This window comes from Colletotrichum costaricense, assembly GCF_030867565.1.
Source record: "Colletotrichum costaricense strain IMI 309622 chromosome Unknown Scaffold_1.1, whole genome shotgun sequence".
Lineage (NCBI taxonomy): Eukaryota > Fungi > Ascomycota > Sordariomycetes > Glomerellales > Glomerellaceae > Colletotrichum > Colletotrichum costaricense.
In genome coordinates, this window is record NW_026848230.1 from 4,368,051 (window position 1) to 4,386,171 (window position 18,121).

General features: G+C 53.7%; 6 protein-coding genes across 6 annotated transcripts; 4 read left to right on the plus strand and 2 right to left on the minus strand.

Annotated features, from left to right (window-relative positions):
* Nucleotides 1-664: 664 nt before the first annotated feature.
* Nucleotides 665-1,156, minus strand: CCOS01_01476 (uncharacterized protein; the record flags this gene model as incomplete). Its single annotated transcript, XM_060449671.1, has 1 exon — nucleotides 665-1,156. One exon carries the CDS (start codon nucleotides 1,154-1,156, stop codon nucleotides 665-667), a length of 492 nt encoding a protein of 163 aa, XP_060321109.1.
* CCOS01_01477 (oxysterol-binding protein) lies at nucleotides 680-4,846 on the plus strand (the record flags this gene model as incomplete). The annotated part of the gene is made up of 3 exons (XM_060449672.1): nucleotides 680-699; nucleotides 1,010-3,596; nucleotides 3,653-4,846. The coding sequence occupies 3 exons, from the start codon at nucleotides 680-682 to the stop codon at nucleotides 4,844-4,846; spliced, it is 3,801 nt and encodes a 1,266-aa protein (XP_060321110.1).
* Nucleotides 4,847-7,808: 2,962 nt separating this feature from the next.
* CCOS01_01478 (acyl-CoA thioesterase II) lies at nucleotides 7,809-9,051 on the plus strand (the record flags this gene model as incomplete). Its single annotated transcript, XM_060449673.1, has 3 exons — nucleotides 7,809-7,913; nucleotides 8,011-8,904; nucleotides 8,989-9,051. The coding sequence occupies 3 exons, from the start codon at nucleotides 7,809-7,811 to the stop codon at nucleotides 9,049-9,051; spliced, it is 1,062 nt and encodes a 353-aa protein (XP_060321111.1).
* Nucleotides 9,052-10,490: 1,439 nt separating this feature from the next.
* On the plus strand, nucleotides 10,491-11,217 carry CCOS01_01479 (uncharacterized protein; the record flags this gene model as incomplete). Its single annotated transcript, XM_060449674.1, has 2 exons — nucleotides 10,491-10,671; nucleotides 10,754-11,217. The coding sequence occupies 2 exons, from the start codon at nucleotides 10,491-10,493 to the stop codon at nucleotides 11,215-11,217; spliced, it is 645 nt and encodes a 214-aa protein (XP_060321112.1).
* Nucleotides 11,218-12,409: 1,192 nt separating this feature from the next.
* CCOS01_01480 (FAD binding domain-containing protein) lies at nucleotides 12,410-14,570 on the minus strand (the record flags this gene model as incomplete). Its single annotated transcript, XM_060449675.1, has 6 exons — nucleotides 12,410-12,714; nucleotides 12,784-13,288; nucleotides 13,344-13,442; nucleotides 13,522-13,873; nucleotides 13,943-14,058; nucleotides 14,124-14,570. The coding sequence occupies 6 exons, from the start codon at nucleotides 14,568-14,570 to the stop codon at nucleotides 12,410-12,412; spliced, it is 1,824 nt and encodes a 607-aa protein (XP_060321113.1).
* A 1,665-nt stretch (nucleotides 14,571-16,235) lies between these two features.
* CCOS01_01481 (terpene synthase family protein) lies at nucleotides 16,236-17,542 on the plus strand (the record flags this gene model as incomplete). The annotated part of the gene is made up of 3 exons (XM_060449676.1): nucleotides 16,236-16,489; nucleotides 16,539-17,390; nucleotides 17,449-17,542. The coding sequence occupies 3 exons, from the start codon at nucleotides 16,236-16,238 to the stop codon at nucleotides 17,540-17,542; spliced, it is 1,200 nt and encodes a 399-aa protein (XP_060321114.1).
* Nucleotides 17,543-18,121: the final 579 nt, after the last annotated feature.

Sequence of the window (18,121 nt, forward strand, 5' to 3'; positions counted from 1 at the left end):
CATCCTCGCCCACGAACGACAGCGGGATTCCAACGTTGGAATCTTCTCTTTCGTGGGATAATTCGCACCCCATTGGTTCCAGCCACGCCGCTCACCTCGATGCCTACCTGTCTCTAGGTATCATCGGATATTCATCACAACATCCACAGCTTTACTGTACGCATTATCCAACCCACCCCACCATTGTCTGTGGTTTGTCTGTTGTCGCCGACCAAAGCGTCTCACATTCCCCCAACCGAACCGACTTCCAGTCAGTCCCTCATTCAGCAGCAGCATCCTCCACCAATTCTCCTCCTCATCCAACCCCTCCGCCGACCTATCAACAGGTCCGAGTACCCAGTATTCCTGCGAGCATAAGCCATAAACTGCCTTACCTTTCTTTACCCATTCTTTTCCTTTTGCTACGGAGTGCGGCATACGGATAACAAGCCCGTCCCTTGTGCTTGACCACCGGCTGCTCCATTCTTTACCTTACATTACCTCCCCACGAGAGACGGAGTACGGGATCCAGGACACGCTCATATAAACTCAGACTATCTTACGAGGAAGTGGGGAACCCAAGCAACCTTGCCTGGCCCGCGTTCCAGAGGTGTCCATAATAGCATCCTTTTACGGATACTGTTGCTCCAGCTAGGTTCATGTGTGTGAGTGAAGCCGAGCTTCCTTACTGCTCTGCAACATGTCGGACGCTGGCGATAGGTACGTGATGATCCACCTCAATCTGCTCCCGTCTTCTCCACGCCTGTGGCATTCCAGCTGCTATGCACACATCCACAATCTCCCATCCCTTCTGGCACCATCCTCCCATTCCCACTGCACCTGTCATCGGGACCGACATAAACCTCAGCAGCAAGGCGTCTGCCCATACACTCTCTCCGGGGCGGCCTGCAGCAGCAGCAGCAGCAGCAGCAGCACCAGCAAGAGACAGAAGCACTATCAGCACCAGCAACAGCACCTTCCGCATCCCAATCTTGGCGGCAGCAAAGCTAACCCTCTCCTGATTCTCCAGCACCCATAAGCGGTCAAAGTCGGCCGCTGCCCTCTCACTCCTACGACGAAACCACTCTCGCAGCGAAGAAGATCCATCCACCACGGATGACGGTGCGCCGCTGACGTCGCCACCTTCTACAGCGGCTTCCGCGACAAACATATCCATGGCTCAAAACGTCCCCCGCGGCAACGGGGCCAACAGGCTCTCCATCTCCCCTTCCATGGGCCGAACCCCTTCCCACAACAGCCCCCCCTCCGCAACCGCATCTACATCCGCATCCAAGATGAGCGTCGCAGGTAGCGAAAAGGGCGTCTCCCTCGAGCAATCTGTCCGCAAGTTCCGCATCGTCGAGGCCCTGCGAAGCGGCGACACTGCCTCCATTTCCAAGGCCATCAGGGATACCGCCGAGGGCGGGCCCCGCACGAGCATCTCCTCCATCAATACCCTCAGCGGCACCGGCCTCGACGACACCACCGTGCTTCACCTTGCGATCCAATGCGCCGAATACCCCGTTGTCGAGTACGTCCTGTCTGACGGCGCTGGGACCATCGATATCAACGCTAGAGACAAGGATGGAAATACCCCGCTGCACGTAGCTGCCGTCCAGGGCCGAACCCAGGTTGTCAAGCTCTTGCTGGACCAGAAGGAGATCAACGATGCCATCGCCAACTACCAGGGCCGATTGCCCATCGACGTCGCTCGAAACCCCGATATTTTCCAGCTTCTCCAGCTGTCGCGATCCATCTTTGCCGAGAACAAGGTTAGACAGATCCAGGGTCTGATTGCGCAGAACGATTACAAGGCTCTCGAGACTGTATTGGAGGAGTCACGCCTCAAGCAGATTCTCGACATCAACAGCACAGAATTCGTTACCGAACCAACAACCCTCCAGGCCGGCGGAAACCTTCTCCACGAGGCCGCCCGCAAGAAGAATACCCAACTCATCCAGGTCCTCCTGCTCCACGGAGCCGATCCCTTCCGTCGGGACCGCAAGGGCAAGCTTCCGCAGGATGTGACAAAGGACGATACCACACGCGCCATGCTCAAGCGATCCCCCGCTGCCGTTGCGGCTCAGAGAGGTATCCAGGAGAAAGCCGTTCTCGGCCAGGCGGCTTCACAGGGCGCTGGAGCCGCGGCCTCTGCCGATCCTGTGGCCGGAAAGGAGGCGCGAGAGATGAAGGGCTACCTGAAGAAGTGGACCAACTACCGCAAGGGATACCAGCTTCGATGGTTCGTTCTCGAGGACGGCGTTCTGAGCTACTACAAGCACCAGGACGATGCCGGCTCCGCTTGCCGTGGCGCCATCAACACGCGCATCGCCAAGCTGCATATGAGCGCCGACGAGAAGACCAAATTCGAGATTATCGGCAAGTCTTCAGTCAAGTACACCCTCAAGGCCAACCACGAGGTCGAGGCGAAGCGTTGGTTCTGGGCCCTTAACAACTCCATTCAGTGGACAAAGGACCAGGCAAAGGAGGAAGAGCGCCAGCGCGCTCGCGGCGCCGAGCTGCTGAGGCAGGCAAAGGCAGAGCAGTCTGGAAAGTCGCCAGAGCTGTCCATCAACGAGGCTCAGAGCGAGAGCGCCAGCGTGGCCGATGGAAGAAGCAGTGTGCAGATCCCCAGGACTATGTCGCACAGCAAGATGTCCGTCCCCAGAAGCGACTTTGCTGGCGCAAGCACCGTCGCTAGCAACGATGACGACTTTGCCGATGCCGCGACAGATGCGGGTCAATCTCGCGTAACAAGAGGGCACCATGGACCAGACGATGACGATGACGATGACGACTTTGAGGATGTCAGTAGTCGTGAAGAGCCCTCTGTCAGCAAGGACGCCTTCAGCATCACAGCTCAGTCGGCCAAGCTACAGCTCGATACCATTTCAGCTGTCAATGCTGCGATGCTCTCCGAGGCCTCTAAGAACCCGAATACGATTGTTTCCGACACCAAGGTCACTCAGGCTCTCACAACCTACGATGCTGCTGTCAGGAGTCTGACGGGACTTATCGGAGACCTGATGCGGATTTCAAAGGATCGCGATGCCTACTGGCAGTACCGGCTGGACCGCGAAATCGACATGCGCCGCATGTGGGAGGAGAGCATGGCCAAGGTTGCCAAGGAGCAGGAGATCCTGGAGGAGCGTGTCGACCAGGCTGAGCAGAAGCGCAAAGCCGCCAAGCGTGCGCTCCGCGAAGTTATGAACGAGCAGCCAACGGCCACTAGCCAGGACCTCGAGGGTGACAGAAAGGTGGATGGTACTGCGACCGTTGAGGCCGCCATCGGTGCCGATGACGCGAATATCGCAGCCCCGCCAGCGGCGCCCGAGAGGACCTTGACAAGGAAGAAGACGGTCCTTGATTCGCTTGAGCTATCTGACTCTGAGTCGGATGACGAGGATGAGTTCTTTGATGCAGTTGATGCTGGAGAGGTTGAGGTCAGCCACTTGCCGCATGCCGATGCGGTGCCTACTCCTCACGAGGAGAAGGAGGAACAGCAACTTGTTGTTTCTGGTGGCACAGATCTCAGCAGCTCCTTCAAGGGTTACGAGAATGGCATCAGAAGTCGTCTCAAGATGGATGCTGATGATCGGCCCAAGATCTCACTTTGGGTAAGCTACGCCATTTCCAAGCGCTATGTATGTCCGGTTTGCTAATCTGTCTGCAGGGCATTCTCAAGTCCATGATTGGCAAGGATATGACCAAGATGACTTTGCCTGTGTCATTCAACGAGCCTACCTCTCTGTTATACCGCGCTGGTGAGGACATGGAATACGTCGACCTTCTGGACCAAGCTGTGGAGAGATCTGACTCGATTGAACGTCTCATCTATGTGGCTGCCTTTGCTGCTAGTGAATACGCTTCCACTGTCGGTCGTGTGGCGAAACCCTTCAACCCGCTTCTTGGAGAGACTTTTGAATACGTCCGGCCGGACAAGAACTACCGCTTCTTTATTGAGCAGGTTTCTCACCATCCTCCAGTGGGTGCCGCCTGGGCTGAATCACCCCACTGGACCTACTGGGGTGAATCGGCCGTCAAGACAAAGTTCTACGGCAAGTCCTTTGACGCCAACCCTCTTGGAACGTGGTTCTTGAAGCTTCGACCCAAGTCTGGAGGCAAAGAAGACCTTTACACCTGGAGAAAGGTCACCACATCCGTCATTGGCATCATCACTGGCAACCCTACTGTTGACAACTATGGACCCATGGAGGTCAAGAACTGGACAACTGGCGAGGTGTGCCAGATCGAGTTCCAGCCGCGTGGCTGGAAGGCGTCTAGCGCATACAAGATTTCCGGCAAGGTCCTCGACTCTGATGGAAGAGTCCGATACAGCATGGGCGGTCGATGGAACTCGAAGCTTTACGCTCGTCTCACGCCTGGATACGAAGCTACGGTCGAGGATCCTGGTGACTCGGCTTCGCTCCACAAGGGCAGCATCACCGACCCTAACAAAGCTTTCCTCATCTGGCAGGCCAACCCCCGCCCGCCCGGCATTCCCTTCAACCTCACCCCCTTCGTGCTCACCTTCAACCACATCGACGACAAGCTCAAGCCTTGGCTGCCGCCCACGGACTCTCGCCTTCGTCCCGATCAGCGCGCCATGGAGGATGGAGAGTACGACTTTGCTGCAGAGGAGAAGAACCGTCTGGAGGAGGCGCAGCGCGCGAGAAGAAAGCAGCGCGAGGAGAAGGGCATCGAATTCCGGCCCGCGTGGTTCGAGAAGACGACGTGCGAGATTACGGGTGAGGAGTACTGGAAGTTCAACGGCAAGTACTGGCAGCAGAGAGAGAAGGCCGGTCCCGAAGGGAACCCGCAGCAGGCCTGGGAGGGTCTGGAGCCCATCTACGAGGACGCGAAATAGGAGGTTCGCGTCGTTCTAGGAGGTGTTTGTTCTGTCAGTGGAGGCGGGATCGGTGGGGCCAGCAGCGGGTATCAAGTTGTGCCGGACAAGAAGCCGCAGCAGCAGGTAGTGCGTCTTGCGGACGGGCCGAGCGGCTTTCGGTGGACTGTTGCCGGGAAAAGGTAGATCCCGCCTGCACTGCATGTCGGAGAGCCAGGATGCAAATGATGTAACATAGATGATATTGAAATAAGCAATCGCTCGTTCTCGGCATGTCCGTATGTGTAGTCCTTATTATTGTGAAGTCTGGAAGGGCGTTTAGCTCATGCTAGATGAGGCCATGGTGTGATGTAATTGTGTCTTAACGAGTCCGATCGTGAGACGGTCTGGCTTAGGAAAGATGAGGCTAGCGATAACGGATACGGCTTGTTGAAGAGGAAGCTGAGAGAGGTCTGGGTACGGTGGAGGTAGGTAAGGTAGGGTGAATGCGCGAAGAGTCAAGTACCTTGGGGAAAAGGATCTAGTTGTTTGAACGGCCGCGGCTGGAAATTTTGCTTAATGGGTTCATGGAATCTGTTGTCTCTCAAGGTACACAACTAAGGTCACGGAAGGCGCGACTGGGTAGGACGCTCTTACCCACCATCTTCTGTAGCAAAGGTATGTATATAGGCACCCGAATGATCACGCTTGATAAGTCTTGTTCAGGCGATTCTTTTTCGCTTCTGAGGCATGCTTCTCCGTAAACTGGTGCATTTCAGGCCGGCTAGAGGAGCAGCATCTCTTCCATTATGGCCATCCTCTTCACCATCATCTACTGCCTAGGAAACAAGTACTTGTAGCTGATAGGCCTGTCTCTTTTTGACGTATTTGGCCTGTAATATGAGCGAAAGGGTGAGATGCGGCTATCTGAGGTGTCTGCCTACCTAGGTGACTGCATGCTGACTTTCACTTGGACCTGTAATTACCCTCTATAGCTAGGATCCAACTATCGACACTCAGCCTTCAAACCGAGATACAAAGCTCTTTGACTCGGGTACTTTACTGAACCGCCCAGTCAGAGAGGTGTAACTTGGCTAGTGTGATACTGCAATAGCTTTTGTAGCCTACGTCTTTCACATACGGATACATGGTGCGCTGTGGAACGTGGTGTCCAAGATATAAAACATCCTACCTAGAGCCCGCTGACGAACTCCTTTCTCCAGCTCAATTGAGCGGCGTGAATGGGGCTAACAGTAGCTTGTCTCTAGCTACGGTATGCTCTCGTTCGCGTGCTGAATCGCCTTCGTGATCTGAAGGGTAGCAGTCTGGTATACGAAACCACGCAGTGTAGCCAAGTGAGAAAAGCACATCTCACATCGTTCGGTCAACCCTTTTACTCGTAGTAATTGATTATGAATACGTGGGAAGTGAGAACGGAGCAGAACATGTGGTAGTCATCTTTCTATCTGGGTATAGTGACGGGGGAGGGGGGGGGGGGGTACGGCTGGCTAAATGATCATCTTGACAAGATGAAGAGAAGAAGTAAAAGGAAAGAAGATCATCTGCGTTCGCTATCGTCAGAAATAGGGTCGAACAAAGCATTCCATCGCGAACAGTTGCGGTTGTGGAGGTAGACGTTGGGTTGTTTAGTGGGTGTTAAATACCCCCTTTCGATAATAGTGGCATGAAAACGTCTCGTCGGCTGGAGGTCACGTCTCAAGAGCCCTGTTCATAGATCTTGCCTCCGATATATGAAGATGAAATCAATGTGAACATGCAGGGCACAATTTTAGTACGCATGGGCACGGTCAACGAGTTCGTCTCACTTCTTGAAGTACCTTGCTAATCGTTTAAGATGGCGTGCCGATATTGCTATTGGATAACATGGTCAAGATGGTAACGCTGGGGTAAAATGCAGACATAGGACGCATTCCTTACACTCCCCCGATGACTTGCTTGCAATAGGCAGCTTGAAGTTCTAGAGCCGAGGCAAGCGGCGGCACGGGACGATTAGTGAACCTGGAGAGACACCGGAAGCGCTCCCGCAGATACTCTCCGTTTGGACCGATTAATCAAACTACCGTCCAACTGTCTGGTCTTCAAACCGTGAGGAACGCGTCGCATCAGAATGGTAGACCGTACGATTGCAATGTGTAAAGTAATATGTGAGGGAGTCTATCTACGGCCATCGGGGGAGGACATCGTACGTCGCGGAGCTACCATTTCTGGTATTTATTTGCACATGACCCCTGCGATCTTCTCTACCTCTCCTCAATGGCAGTATCTACTCCGTACAGACTGTAGCCCGGTCCTGAGTTGATTCTTCCCCTTGACGACAGGTGCAGTCGAGCCTTGTTGGGCACCTGCCCCGCCAAGAAGCTTGTGATACCGGTCGGAGCTTGGAGTGGAGGGCGGCGTGTGCACCCGGCGCCCGTGGGAGGTGGGGGACTTTGGGGAGCCACTCACCAAATCCCGGGAGCACCTCGGTGAGCTCGGGTGGAGAGCGGCACGTTTCCTGCAGCAGGTGCAGACGCTGGAAACTCACAGCTGCCCACGACTCGCCACGGTCCGTGATCCCCTGAGCGCAGCAGTGACATCCAATCAAAACGCTCCGCTTTTGGACCTCGGCACTTTCCCCCCCTTGCCTTGCCCAGTGGCCACGACCCCAATTGATGTCACATTTAGGGGACCTGGTCGCGCATCTCAATCCGGGCTCCTGGGTTCATTCACAAGCGAATCCTTTTCTCATCCCCATTGTGTCGTTCATCTTCGTCTTTCAGACCTTCCTTTTCTTCATTTAGTTCACAGACACTTCGAGGGATAGATTGAAAGGCGCAGCGCACAGAAGCGGACGTGTTCGGCCTTGCGAAACGCCAAGACTTGGTGTTTGGAGGAGAGAGATTTCTTCGGGGCGTAAGGGCGAGCTCACCAACAACATCATCGAAGACTGTAGACGGCAATCGATTTAGAGCCAAATCTTTGCACAGAAGAATACACCGGCACAATGGCATCAGGTAGATCAACAATCATCCGGCCCCCGCCGGATGACCCGAACAAGAGTCCGATGGAGAACGTATTAGAGGTGACGGAGCTCGGCGTGCTTGGTCCGGTGAGTGAATCCCACCCGATGTCGTCGGCGGCCACGTGTCTGCCAATGACACAAGCGTACATGTCAGAGAGTGAACATGAATTGACATCGTAAACAGGACATCTTCACGAACACGCGCACGCCGTGGCACCCGCCCGGCGCCCGCGGCATCTTTGGCGGCGCCGTCATCGCGCAGTGCCTCGCCTCCGCGCAGAAGACGGTGCCCAACGACTTCTTTCTCCATTCGTGCCACTGCTACTTTCTCCTCGCGGGCTCCTCCGAGATCCCCATCCTCTTCCACGTGGAGCGCGTCCGCGACGGCCGCTCCTTCGCCACGCGGACCGTGCAGGCCCGCCAGCGCGGGCGCTGCATCTTCACGACGACAGTCTCGTTCGTCAAGGAGGGCAGCGGCGGCGAGAAGCAGGTCCGTCACGCGGCACCGCTGCCCGACGGTGTGAAGCCGCCCCCGGACAACTGGAAGGGCGAGCCCGAGTGGAGCACGCACTCGCCCTTCCAGACGCACCGCATCTCCATCGTCGGGGCCAGGGACAAGGGCAAGAGGCTCGACGAGCTGAAATCGCGCAACTGGGTCCGCGCGCGGGGACGCATCTCGGTGAGCGGCGGCCACCAGGCGCACCTGAACGCGCTGGCGTACATGTCGGACAGCTACTTCATCGGCACCGTCGGGCGGATCCACAGGCTGTGGCGGTTCCCCTTCAAGCCCGAGGAGTTTGACGACCTGCCGCCCGAGCTGCGGGAGCAGGTCGAGCGGCTCAACGAGTTTGAGGGCAACACCGAGGCCGGCGGGATCGAGTACTGGAAGACGAGGCCGCACCTGGGCATGATGGTCAGCTTGGACCACTCCATCTACTTCCACGAGCCGAGGCGGGTGAGGGCGGACGAGTGGATGTTTACCGAGATGGAGAGCCCCTGGAGCGGCGACGGACGGGGCGTAGTGCTGCAGAAGATTTTCGCGAGTGATGGGACGCTTTTGGCGACTTGTGTTCAGGAGGTGAGTTGCCCCTTCATTGCCGCTGTTTTAGTTCTTTTCTTCTCACCCTTGATGTGTGATGCGTGCTGACTTCTTTTGATATAGGGTGTCGTTCGATTGAAACAACAGGAGGACGATGACGAAAAGGAACCAAAGTCCAAGTTGTAGAGCGCAATTACGGCGTGTATGAGAATGTAGAGGTAGTGTACCAGCTCTGAGTCTGTTTCAACAATCTGCTTGTTATACAACAAGAGCGTTTGTCATTTCAATGATTTCATCACGAAGTCTTGTCCTGCATATGGAACCGTCGGGATATTGCAGCACCCGCGATGAAATCACTCAAATAATAAAACCCGGTTCTTCGACGTTGAAGGGGATCTCATATGGAAGTTCATTCACGACGCCAGTGACCAAGAAGCCTAAGGAACTACCATGTGTGATGATGGAAATGCCAGGGAGACCTTCACAGTCGGCCGTTCCCCGTCGTGACTAGCAGAGTTCACAGAGTTCTGTCGCAGATCGCGAAACTCGTTGAGGAAACCTGTCACCCGGTCGCCTCTATCGCGAATACGCGTCGGAGCGCTGATCAACCGACGTCACGTACAATGCTTCTCTAGCCGTCCGTGAGGGTGATGCGGGAAGTCGATCAAGTGGGTGTCGAGGGGGGGCGTGTGGTGTGGTCGCTAGTCGCCTTGGGGAAGTCCTGAAAACCCAAACCGTACTCTCAAACTTGAAAAGACTGAATAGCCGTGAAACGTATGGGTGTGAGAACAAGCTCAAACTTCAGATCCAGCCTTCATTGCCAAGCTCAAGCTTGAGCTTCAGCTCCCGGGGCCACAAGACAAAACGCAAAAAGTTGAAATTGCAAATTGAACGGGCTTCATTGGTAGGAAAGTGCCGACTCTCAAAACTTCTCTTCGCAACGGACCATCTCGATAGATCACTCATCACACCAACAGAACCTGTAGCACAAAACGTACATACATTAAGCTCAAGCTTACATCCTAGAGCTGTCCGCAGGCTGGGAGGTCTGCTCCAGAAGAGAAGAGAAACAGCAAGCTTTCCCCGCGCGTCCGCCCACCCAAGCCGTCCCTTTTGCATAGCGCAGCTCGGTTTGTGACGCACGCACATACCCATGCCTGCTTGTCAGATGCCATCCGGGCCACCCGGGCAGAAAACTCGTCTGATCAATATTCGCAGCCGTGGCTCTTGCCACGCCATCTACAGGAGTCCGATGGGGATTGTCTACGCGTGCGCGCGCTGCCTCTTCTTTGATGGAATATTCGCTATCCGTGAAACTTATTCGTATCACAAAACGTAACTCTGTGTGACAATTCTGAGGAGATCAAGGCATGGAACAATATGCTCTTGCCGTCGACGTCTCACAGGAAGAAAAGGGCATCATTGATCTTTGGTCTCTGCGTCATCCATCAGACGGTTCGGATCGCTAATGCTCTTGATGTGTGATATAATAACAATCTCACACCTCGAGGAGCTAACTGATGACAAGACAAAGACCGCCCAGGCTTTGATATTGTAGCCTCAAATTTACATAAGCATTCTATACTTTGTTCTCGTCAACTTTAACCAGAGCAAGGTCTTACATCATGTCCGGCCCTCCTCCTAACCTTGGTCCCACGCGAGTGATCCTCCACGTGAAGGGAGACGTGCCAGACTGGAAAGAGGAGTTCAAGCAGTTCCTGTTGACTGTCAAGGATTCGGAAGGATACTTCCGCTATCGATGGGGCCCTTGGGAGGAGGACCACAGCAAGCTAGAGATTTTAGCGAGTATGTTCCTGTCCCCTGACTTACACCGCAACTTCGTCCCACTACCAGACCGAAACTGACGATGACTTCCCCCTTACCACAGCCTGGGCCCCAGTCGAGCACCGCCAAGCCTTCGGCCGCTGCCCACACCACCAAAAGGCCATCGACGCCCTCATGCCCGTCCTTAAAGCCGTCCCCTCCAAGTGCCCGCGCGTCGACTTCGACGTGAGCACCATTGTCCCGCCGCCGCCGCAGCTCATCAACAGTCCCATTTGCGAAATCATCACCATTACGCACTTCACGGGCGACAAGGACGCCGCGGCGGCCATGATTAAAAAGGTCGAGGCGAATGCCGGGTGCTTGGCGTCCCACTCGGGCATCACGGCGACGGACACGCCTGATAACGGGACTGTGTGGTTGGGGTTTGTGGGGTGGCAGGATTATGCTTCGAGTAAGGCGGCGGATAAGAGTGTGTATATACCGTCTGGGGTGGGCAAGGTTGAGTCGCATCACATCAACTTCAATTTCCCAATCAAGGGGTTCTCTGTTACCAATCCTGGTAGATAAGGTAGACTTTAGTTGAATGAATGAGAACATGGCGGTTCTGGTTTGAAACTTGATTTCTTCGCGCTGTAGCCCGTGATGGTAGCCTGCCGTGTTGTACCTCGGACTGAATGCATGAAGGCAATCTTAGTCCTGCGATGAAGCATGAATGTCTTTGAGTTTGTACGCCACTGAGCTGGTCGATCTCAATGTTGATGAGACCCTCTCGTGTAAGTTCGGCCACAGAGGCAACCTCCAGACTTACTGAGGAAGTAGATTGTGGAGGTTTACTACGTGCAGAAATCAAGACTTGTCAGGTGACCTCTTCTAACTCCCAAATCGGAAAGTCTGCATAGGGTCGTGACTACAAAAGAATATCTGCTCTGAATCTCGGATGCCGGACTCATGGGGGTTGTCCGTTTCTATGCTCACATCAGGTCCCCAAGGCTTCAATACGCCTGATTTGAGAAGTCCAACCTGAAGCCCTGCGATCATCAATTACAAATCTCAACAAGGCTGATGAAACGAAACGATCTGCTGCCGTGGCTCCTTCTCTGTTTGTTTCAATGATGGTTCCGACTTTAAAGAACACATTGGTTGCCATGGCATGGACCGACGGGATGTGTCAACCAAAGAAAACTTAGAGTCCGAGTTGCCCACTCAGAGAGTTGGAACCTGGTAAGTACAACCAGAGCCGCGGTTAGCCACCTTTATCGCGTGATTGGTGATCTAGTAGATCGGATGACAGCTGAAGAGAGAGTGTGTGCGAACGGCTTTCCAGAAATAGTTAGACGATGAACCTGGCTCATGACTAGTGACAGCAGGGCTGGAGCAGTGAAGGTCCGCAATCTCAAGTCATAACTTACATGATGTATGTGAACCGGATGAGAGGCCCGAAATGGTAACGTAAAGAAGTGGACAATTGGAAGCCCATGTGATGGTCCAGCGAGGGGAGTTCCGTATAGATTGAATAGGGGGAAAAGTACCCATATCGAGTAAAGAGCTTATTGTTTCAGCTGCCCGTAGCTACGGATGATGGGACTATGCACTTAGGCTTCTAAGTTCTAGCATGAAGCACAGCGCTGGTAGTTGTCAATTTATCCACGCTCTTCCATTCACAGTAACTATCGTCCCGTTTCACTCCGTCGATCAGGTAAATCTTATGAAAACTCATGCAGACTCGGATTCGTATCTTCGAGTATTTACCAGGCTCGTCTCACCCAATGTACTTCTTTCCCATCATCCAAGCATCCTTATCGTAGCACTTTGGCCAAACACCGCCTCTTCCGGGAGCTAGAATGCCATTGGGATCCAGGATGTCGTGAATCTCCTCATGCATCTTCCACAGGGCACCATTGTTGAAGTCATAAGCATCCGCAACTTGGTCCATAAGACCCACGTGAGTCCTGAAGACGCTCCAGCCGCGAGCCTTCCACTCCTTCACCAGGGTCCGGCCCAACCACTGCGCGCGGCCACGCATGTCCTTGTCTTTTCTGTCATACGGAATGATGCATACATTGTCTGAAAGTGCGATGTCAGTTCATGTGAACTAAGTAGTTACTTCGATGATCCGATCAAGGGAGGACTTACGCATAGTCCGGAAGTATGCGACGTAGTGGCTGATGTAGTCGATGCCCGCCTTGGCAAACAGCTCCTTTGCCAAGGAATATTGCTCCCAAACAGCCTTGCCCTCAAGTCTGGAAATAGCCGCGACCATGATGACGGAGCAGTTGGGCAGCCACTGCTTCATCCAAGCAAACTCTCCCATGGACGAGATACCTTGAAGGTACGTGGCTCTGACACGAACCAGGTTCTGCTCACCGGGACACTCGTCGAGCGTGGCCCACTTGCTACCGGGGACCTTGGTCAGCTCCTTTTTGATATCCTCGATGAGAGCCGCGCGGACTTTGTCGGAGCCGAATACGGCGCCAATGTAGCGCCACCGGCCCGTGTTGAGCTTTTTGGCCATCTTCTCAAAGTCCTCTTCGGGGATGACTTCCTTGTGAGAGGCATTGGTATAGCTGGACCTCGGGCCATAATGAGCAGCCTCCAATGTGAGGTTGCGCAAACTGACTGAACTCTGAAGCGTGCCGTTCTGTAGAGAGTCAGCTGGATCAGATTTACCTTCCAAACCTGGAAAGAAGTCTTACCAGATCAAGGGGCTGAATGCAGTCGACTAGGGCGGCCAGATCGGCTTCCTTCTCGAAAGTAACAGAGAACGGCGTCATGCCCTGCGGAGCGGGCATCAGCTATGGTCAAAGTTGTTAGTTTTCCCTTTTCGACGTTGTGATCGTACTAGGCCAGATTTCATTGGATGAGGCATCTCACCCAGAAACCCATCTTGGTGACAATGCCAGCATTGCCCTGCGAGAATAGACCGTCGTTCATTGGGCCCCAGCCGTACGGGAACAGAGCGAAACACTCATTGAGCTTCTGATCGGCCGGGTGAACGCCCTGCTCCGCCTGTTTGCGGCCCTCCGGGTCCTGGATCGCTCCCATTCCCATCCTGGCGACCTCGCCGTTGGGCAGGACCACCTCCATTCCGCTGTGTTTTCCCCATCTATCACCGTACAAGGAAGCACCACCTCCGCGGTCCAGGGCATTTCCAATCATGGATCCCCAGCCGAGGCCTGACGAGTCTACTCTGATCTTGTCCAAGAGGCCGCGGTCACGCAGATAACTTTTTTTGCGGGAAGCTTGTCAGTCTCTCGGTTTCTGAGATTCTTTGATGGGATGATCGACGACTTACTCGCTCATTTGCATGAAAGTCACACCCGGCTCAACGATGCAGACGCACGCTGTCTCATCTAAGTGCAAGATGCGGTTCATATGCGTGCTGAGAATCATCACCAGCGATCCAGGAACCTTGATACAACCTGTCAGTCTTTCATGGTGGGATATAGGGGTGAGGTGCCGATTGTAGTGCTTACCCTTGGTGCCGAGCCACCGTACGCGAGGTTTCGTCCGGTGCTGATGGGCCATACGGGAACCTTTGACTCGTTGCACGCAGCAAGAACAGCCTGAATATCCTGCACGCTGCGCGGGTGACACAGAGCTGAGCCCACCAGCTCGCACTCATCGTCAAAGGAACGGTAGTAGTCGTGGGTGCGGCAGTTGCGTCCAAAATCATCATCTTCGTAGCCCTCAAAGTCACAGCCAGCCGTGATGACAGTGAAGTTCTCGCCTCCAACCGCGTGGATCACTCGGCGGGCGAATTTGGTGAATCCAGCCTGCGTGACTCCGGGAGGGAGAATCTTGGGGACCTCCACGTCTTGTTGCTGTTGTTGTTGCGTCGGCGCTCCGTTCTTGGCTCCGTTGCCGGCACCGAGCCAGAAGTGGCCACTGCTAAGATTAGGTGGAACAGCGGCGGTGGTCATGTTGGCGATGTGAGTTAAAACGTATGTTGAAAATTCTGAGAAACACAATGGGAGGTTAAAAAATTGAAGGCAGTGGTGGCGGCAATGGTAATAACAATATTCTTGGTGATAGCCAAAGCATATTAGTCGATGAAGGAGCTAACTTAAACATGTTTTGTTTTATATATTCCCTCTCTCGAGATGCAGATGCGTTCAAAGCCGGTCCCTAACCGTATCACTGTTCACAATCAGTCCACGCCCCCTCTTTGACATCACGAACTTCAGGCAAATGCCTTTATGGGAAATAATTGCTCGTGAGTCTCCCTCGAAGAAGGCCAGGGACGGGAACCTAAATTCCGCCCCCCCCCCCCCCCCCACCCCCCCCCCCCCCCCCCTTACTTTTGGACTCAAAGATGCGCAGCCAAGCGCTTTTAGAGAAAAAATGCTGGCGTCCCCCCCCCCTCGAAGGGCGGGGGGGGGGCAGACAAAATCCCCCCCCCCCCCCCCCCCCCCCCGTTAAGTATCCTTTCCATGGGTGAAGGAGACTCTGATGGGGGCAAAGATACAAGGTGTCAACTTTTCAATGCGTAGGAAGATACTGCCGTCTTTGCTCAGCACGGAGCTCGATTCTGCCTACAGTCTAAGCGCTTGAGTGACATCTGCGCGCATGTCAATCTCGGACGTGCTCGTGGGCCGAAGTGTAGTCACTTTCGTCTGTAATTATTGGCCACTATCTTTTGGATTAGTTTTGATCCAATGTTTCCGCGCCTTACACGCGCTCCGCCATGCCGCTTGCGACCTTCTCGTACTGTGTAGGTATTGTGAGTAGCAATGCCCCTACGTTGCTTTTTCTACTGAAACGACGTTAAAGATACGCGAACACTCCTACAACTGGAGTAAACCTTGTGAGTTCTGGTGTGCACAGCCTTTGTGGTTAAGCTCCCGGAAATCAAGACGGCCAACCTACATCGTCCCGGTCCCGGCCCCGAGAAGGTTGCAAGTGGAGTACTCCAGGTCGGCGTAGCCTGCAATGAAAGATGATCAGCAGGCATGGTGGACATACCCGCGGACAACGTAAATCCTCAGTTCTGTGACTTTAAACTACTATTCCCAGGTCCGGAAGCTGCGAAGAAGTTACTTAGTCTATACAGAGACCCACCACATGGTTTTACTTCAAAACCTTGGCAGCAGTCAGCCAGTCTCACGGTCGACGACATGCTCGCCAGATTGGACCATCAGCACAAGTGTTTTGAGCTTTCAAACATGTATCTTGCCTGTAACAACACGTACAGCGCCCAACGTTCTTTCGAATTCAAGGCGGAAACGGAAAATAAGCAAGGCGAAAACTCCAGTCTACGCCACGGACTCGCAGTGTTAGCCTAATGCATCCTAATAGCAGCATGTACTTCAAGGCTCCAGGGCGGTTTTAGAGTGCGATTTGATGTCGTACCGGGCTCGGCCCGGTGCCCCCGTAATAGGATCCTATCAATAGTCCTCGCTGTGGAGAAACAAAAGTTCCTTGCAGGCTGTTGGCTGGTGTGTTCGTGTTTATACTATCCAACTTGTGGGAGACATAAGTAAGCAACTGGACCTGTCCCCTTTTCACGGCATCATAGATATGCCAGATGCGCCGACCTTTCCTGTATTTCTTTTCTCACGAACCATCACTTAAAGCTTACGTCTAAGATGTCTCATTCTTCAGTTGCCGCAGCGCCCTTCTCACTTCACCCTGCTCTTTCATCTACTCCAAGAGGACATCAAACTCGTGACAATGATTCGCTGCCGCAAAGGACCCATGGAGTTCGCGAGAAAATGCTTTTGCAGCTCCATGGCCAGAAGATTCGCATTCCCGACCTGGGACGGCTGATGGAAGATTGGCCGAGAGACCAGAACCCACACCTCGATGCTGTAGACAGCAAAATTCTCCAGATCATCGAGAGGTAAGAGGACTTTATAGCGATGATCGGGATGTCACTGACCAAGCAATAGTCACGCAGTCAATGATGCCGTTCGTGGTCGTCTAACTAAGGCCATGCTATCGAAGCAACTGACGGGCTGGTACCCATATGCTTCCTGCGATAGAATCGAAGCTCTCACTTCCTTCCAGGCCTGGATGTTCATCGTCGATGACATGCTCGACCAGTACTCGCTCATACATAAGTTCGACTTCGCCTCGCTGCATGTTCTTCTGGCCGATTGCCGGGACTTCATTGACCGTAGCCTCGGACTCCTCACTATATGTGCCTCTGAAACCAGTCAACCACAGTATCGGGATTATGACGCCGTTGTATCATTTGCTGAGTATGCTGAAGCTGTCATGAAGGCCAACGGGGACAATTACAGCTATCGACAACGCATCGCCAAAGAAGCTACTGCCACCCTTGACGGCTATCGACAAGAAGCCGTAAACCGTTATGCTGGTCGAGCCACATCGCTTCAAGAATACCTCGGATACCGCGAGGCATCATCATGCATCATGCAGGTGGCCGTTAACCTCGAGTTCGCCAACGGCATCAGCCTCCCCGAGGAGGTCATGGCATCCCCAGAAATGCGCGAGCTGTACCGAGCTGCTGTTGCCATCGTCTGGATCGTCAACGACATTGTGAGTCTGCGCAAGGAACTCAAGGAAGGTTTCGTCGAGAACCTTGTTGTCTTGCTAGCCAATGGCGATGCGCAAAAGGGGCTAGATGGTGCTGTGACTCGATTGGAGCACGAAGTATCTGCGCTCAACGACGCCGTCAAGGCTTCTGCTCGACGCTTCGACGATACGCCATATAGGAATCACGTCACTCTGCTGGCGAAAAATTGCAAAAATATGTGTATGGCAAATTGGTTATGGAGGTAAGCAAAACTCAAACCATCAATCCATGTGCTCGAATCTGACCGCGACGCGAAACAGTATGAAGACCCCCCGGTACTGTCTTTCGGACATCAAGCCCGATGCTGAAGGCGGGTACACATTCACGGTTGATTCCGCGCCGGAGGAGAGCTGATCTCTGTATTTCGTCGCGATGATGAACATGAGCAAGCATATCATGCATGGGTTTTGAGGTTCCGCAATTTGAGTAGAATTCTGGGCTGGTTGACGATTCTTGACTGAGAGCCCGGTCACTCTGTATGGTAGAATTTCATCTTCGCCAAACCCCTTCAAATCAAATCCAAACACGCACTACCAATAAAAGTAATCATTGAAGCTGCACGCCGTTTCTCGCACATTCATCCACGCATGGCGTGGTTTATGGCCATAAGATTTCCAACCTTTGCAAAATCGTGGGGCTCTCCTGTGATACTTCTGACTGTCGTCGATCAAGGTTCGAACGTCGGTATCGGTAAGTTATCTCAGCATAAGCTTTGATATCTCCAACGTGACGTACAATGGTTCGGTATTTCTTGCATATTGCACACTTTGTCTTTCATCGGTCGATTGATGGTTCGCTTTCGCTTAGGACACGCCTTAGAGCGTTCGCCGTTCTTCCACTAGAGAAGCGGCTTCACATGCTATATCATTGTAAGTTCTACCTCACCGGGGCTGACTTGTCCGTGGACCGCCTTTCGAAAATCCCGACGGCCCG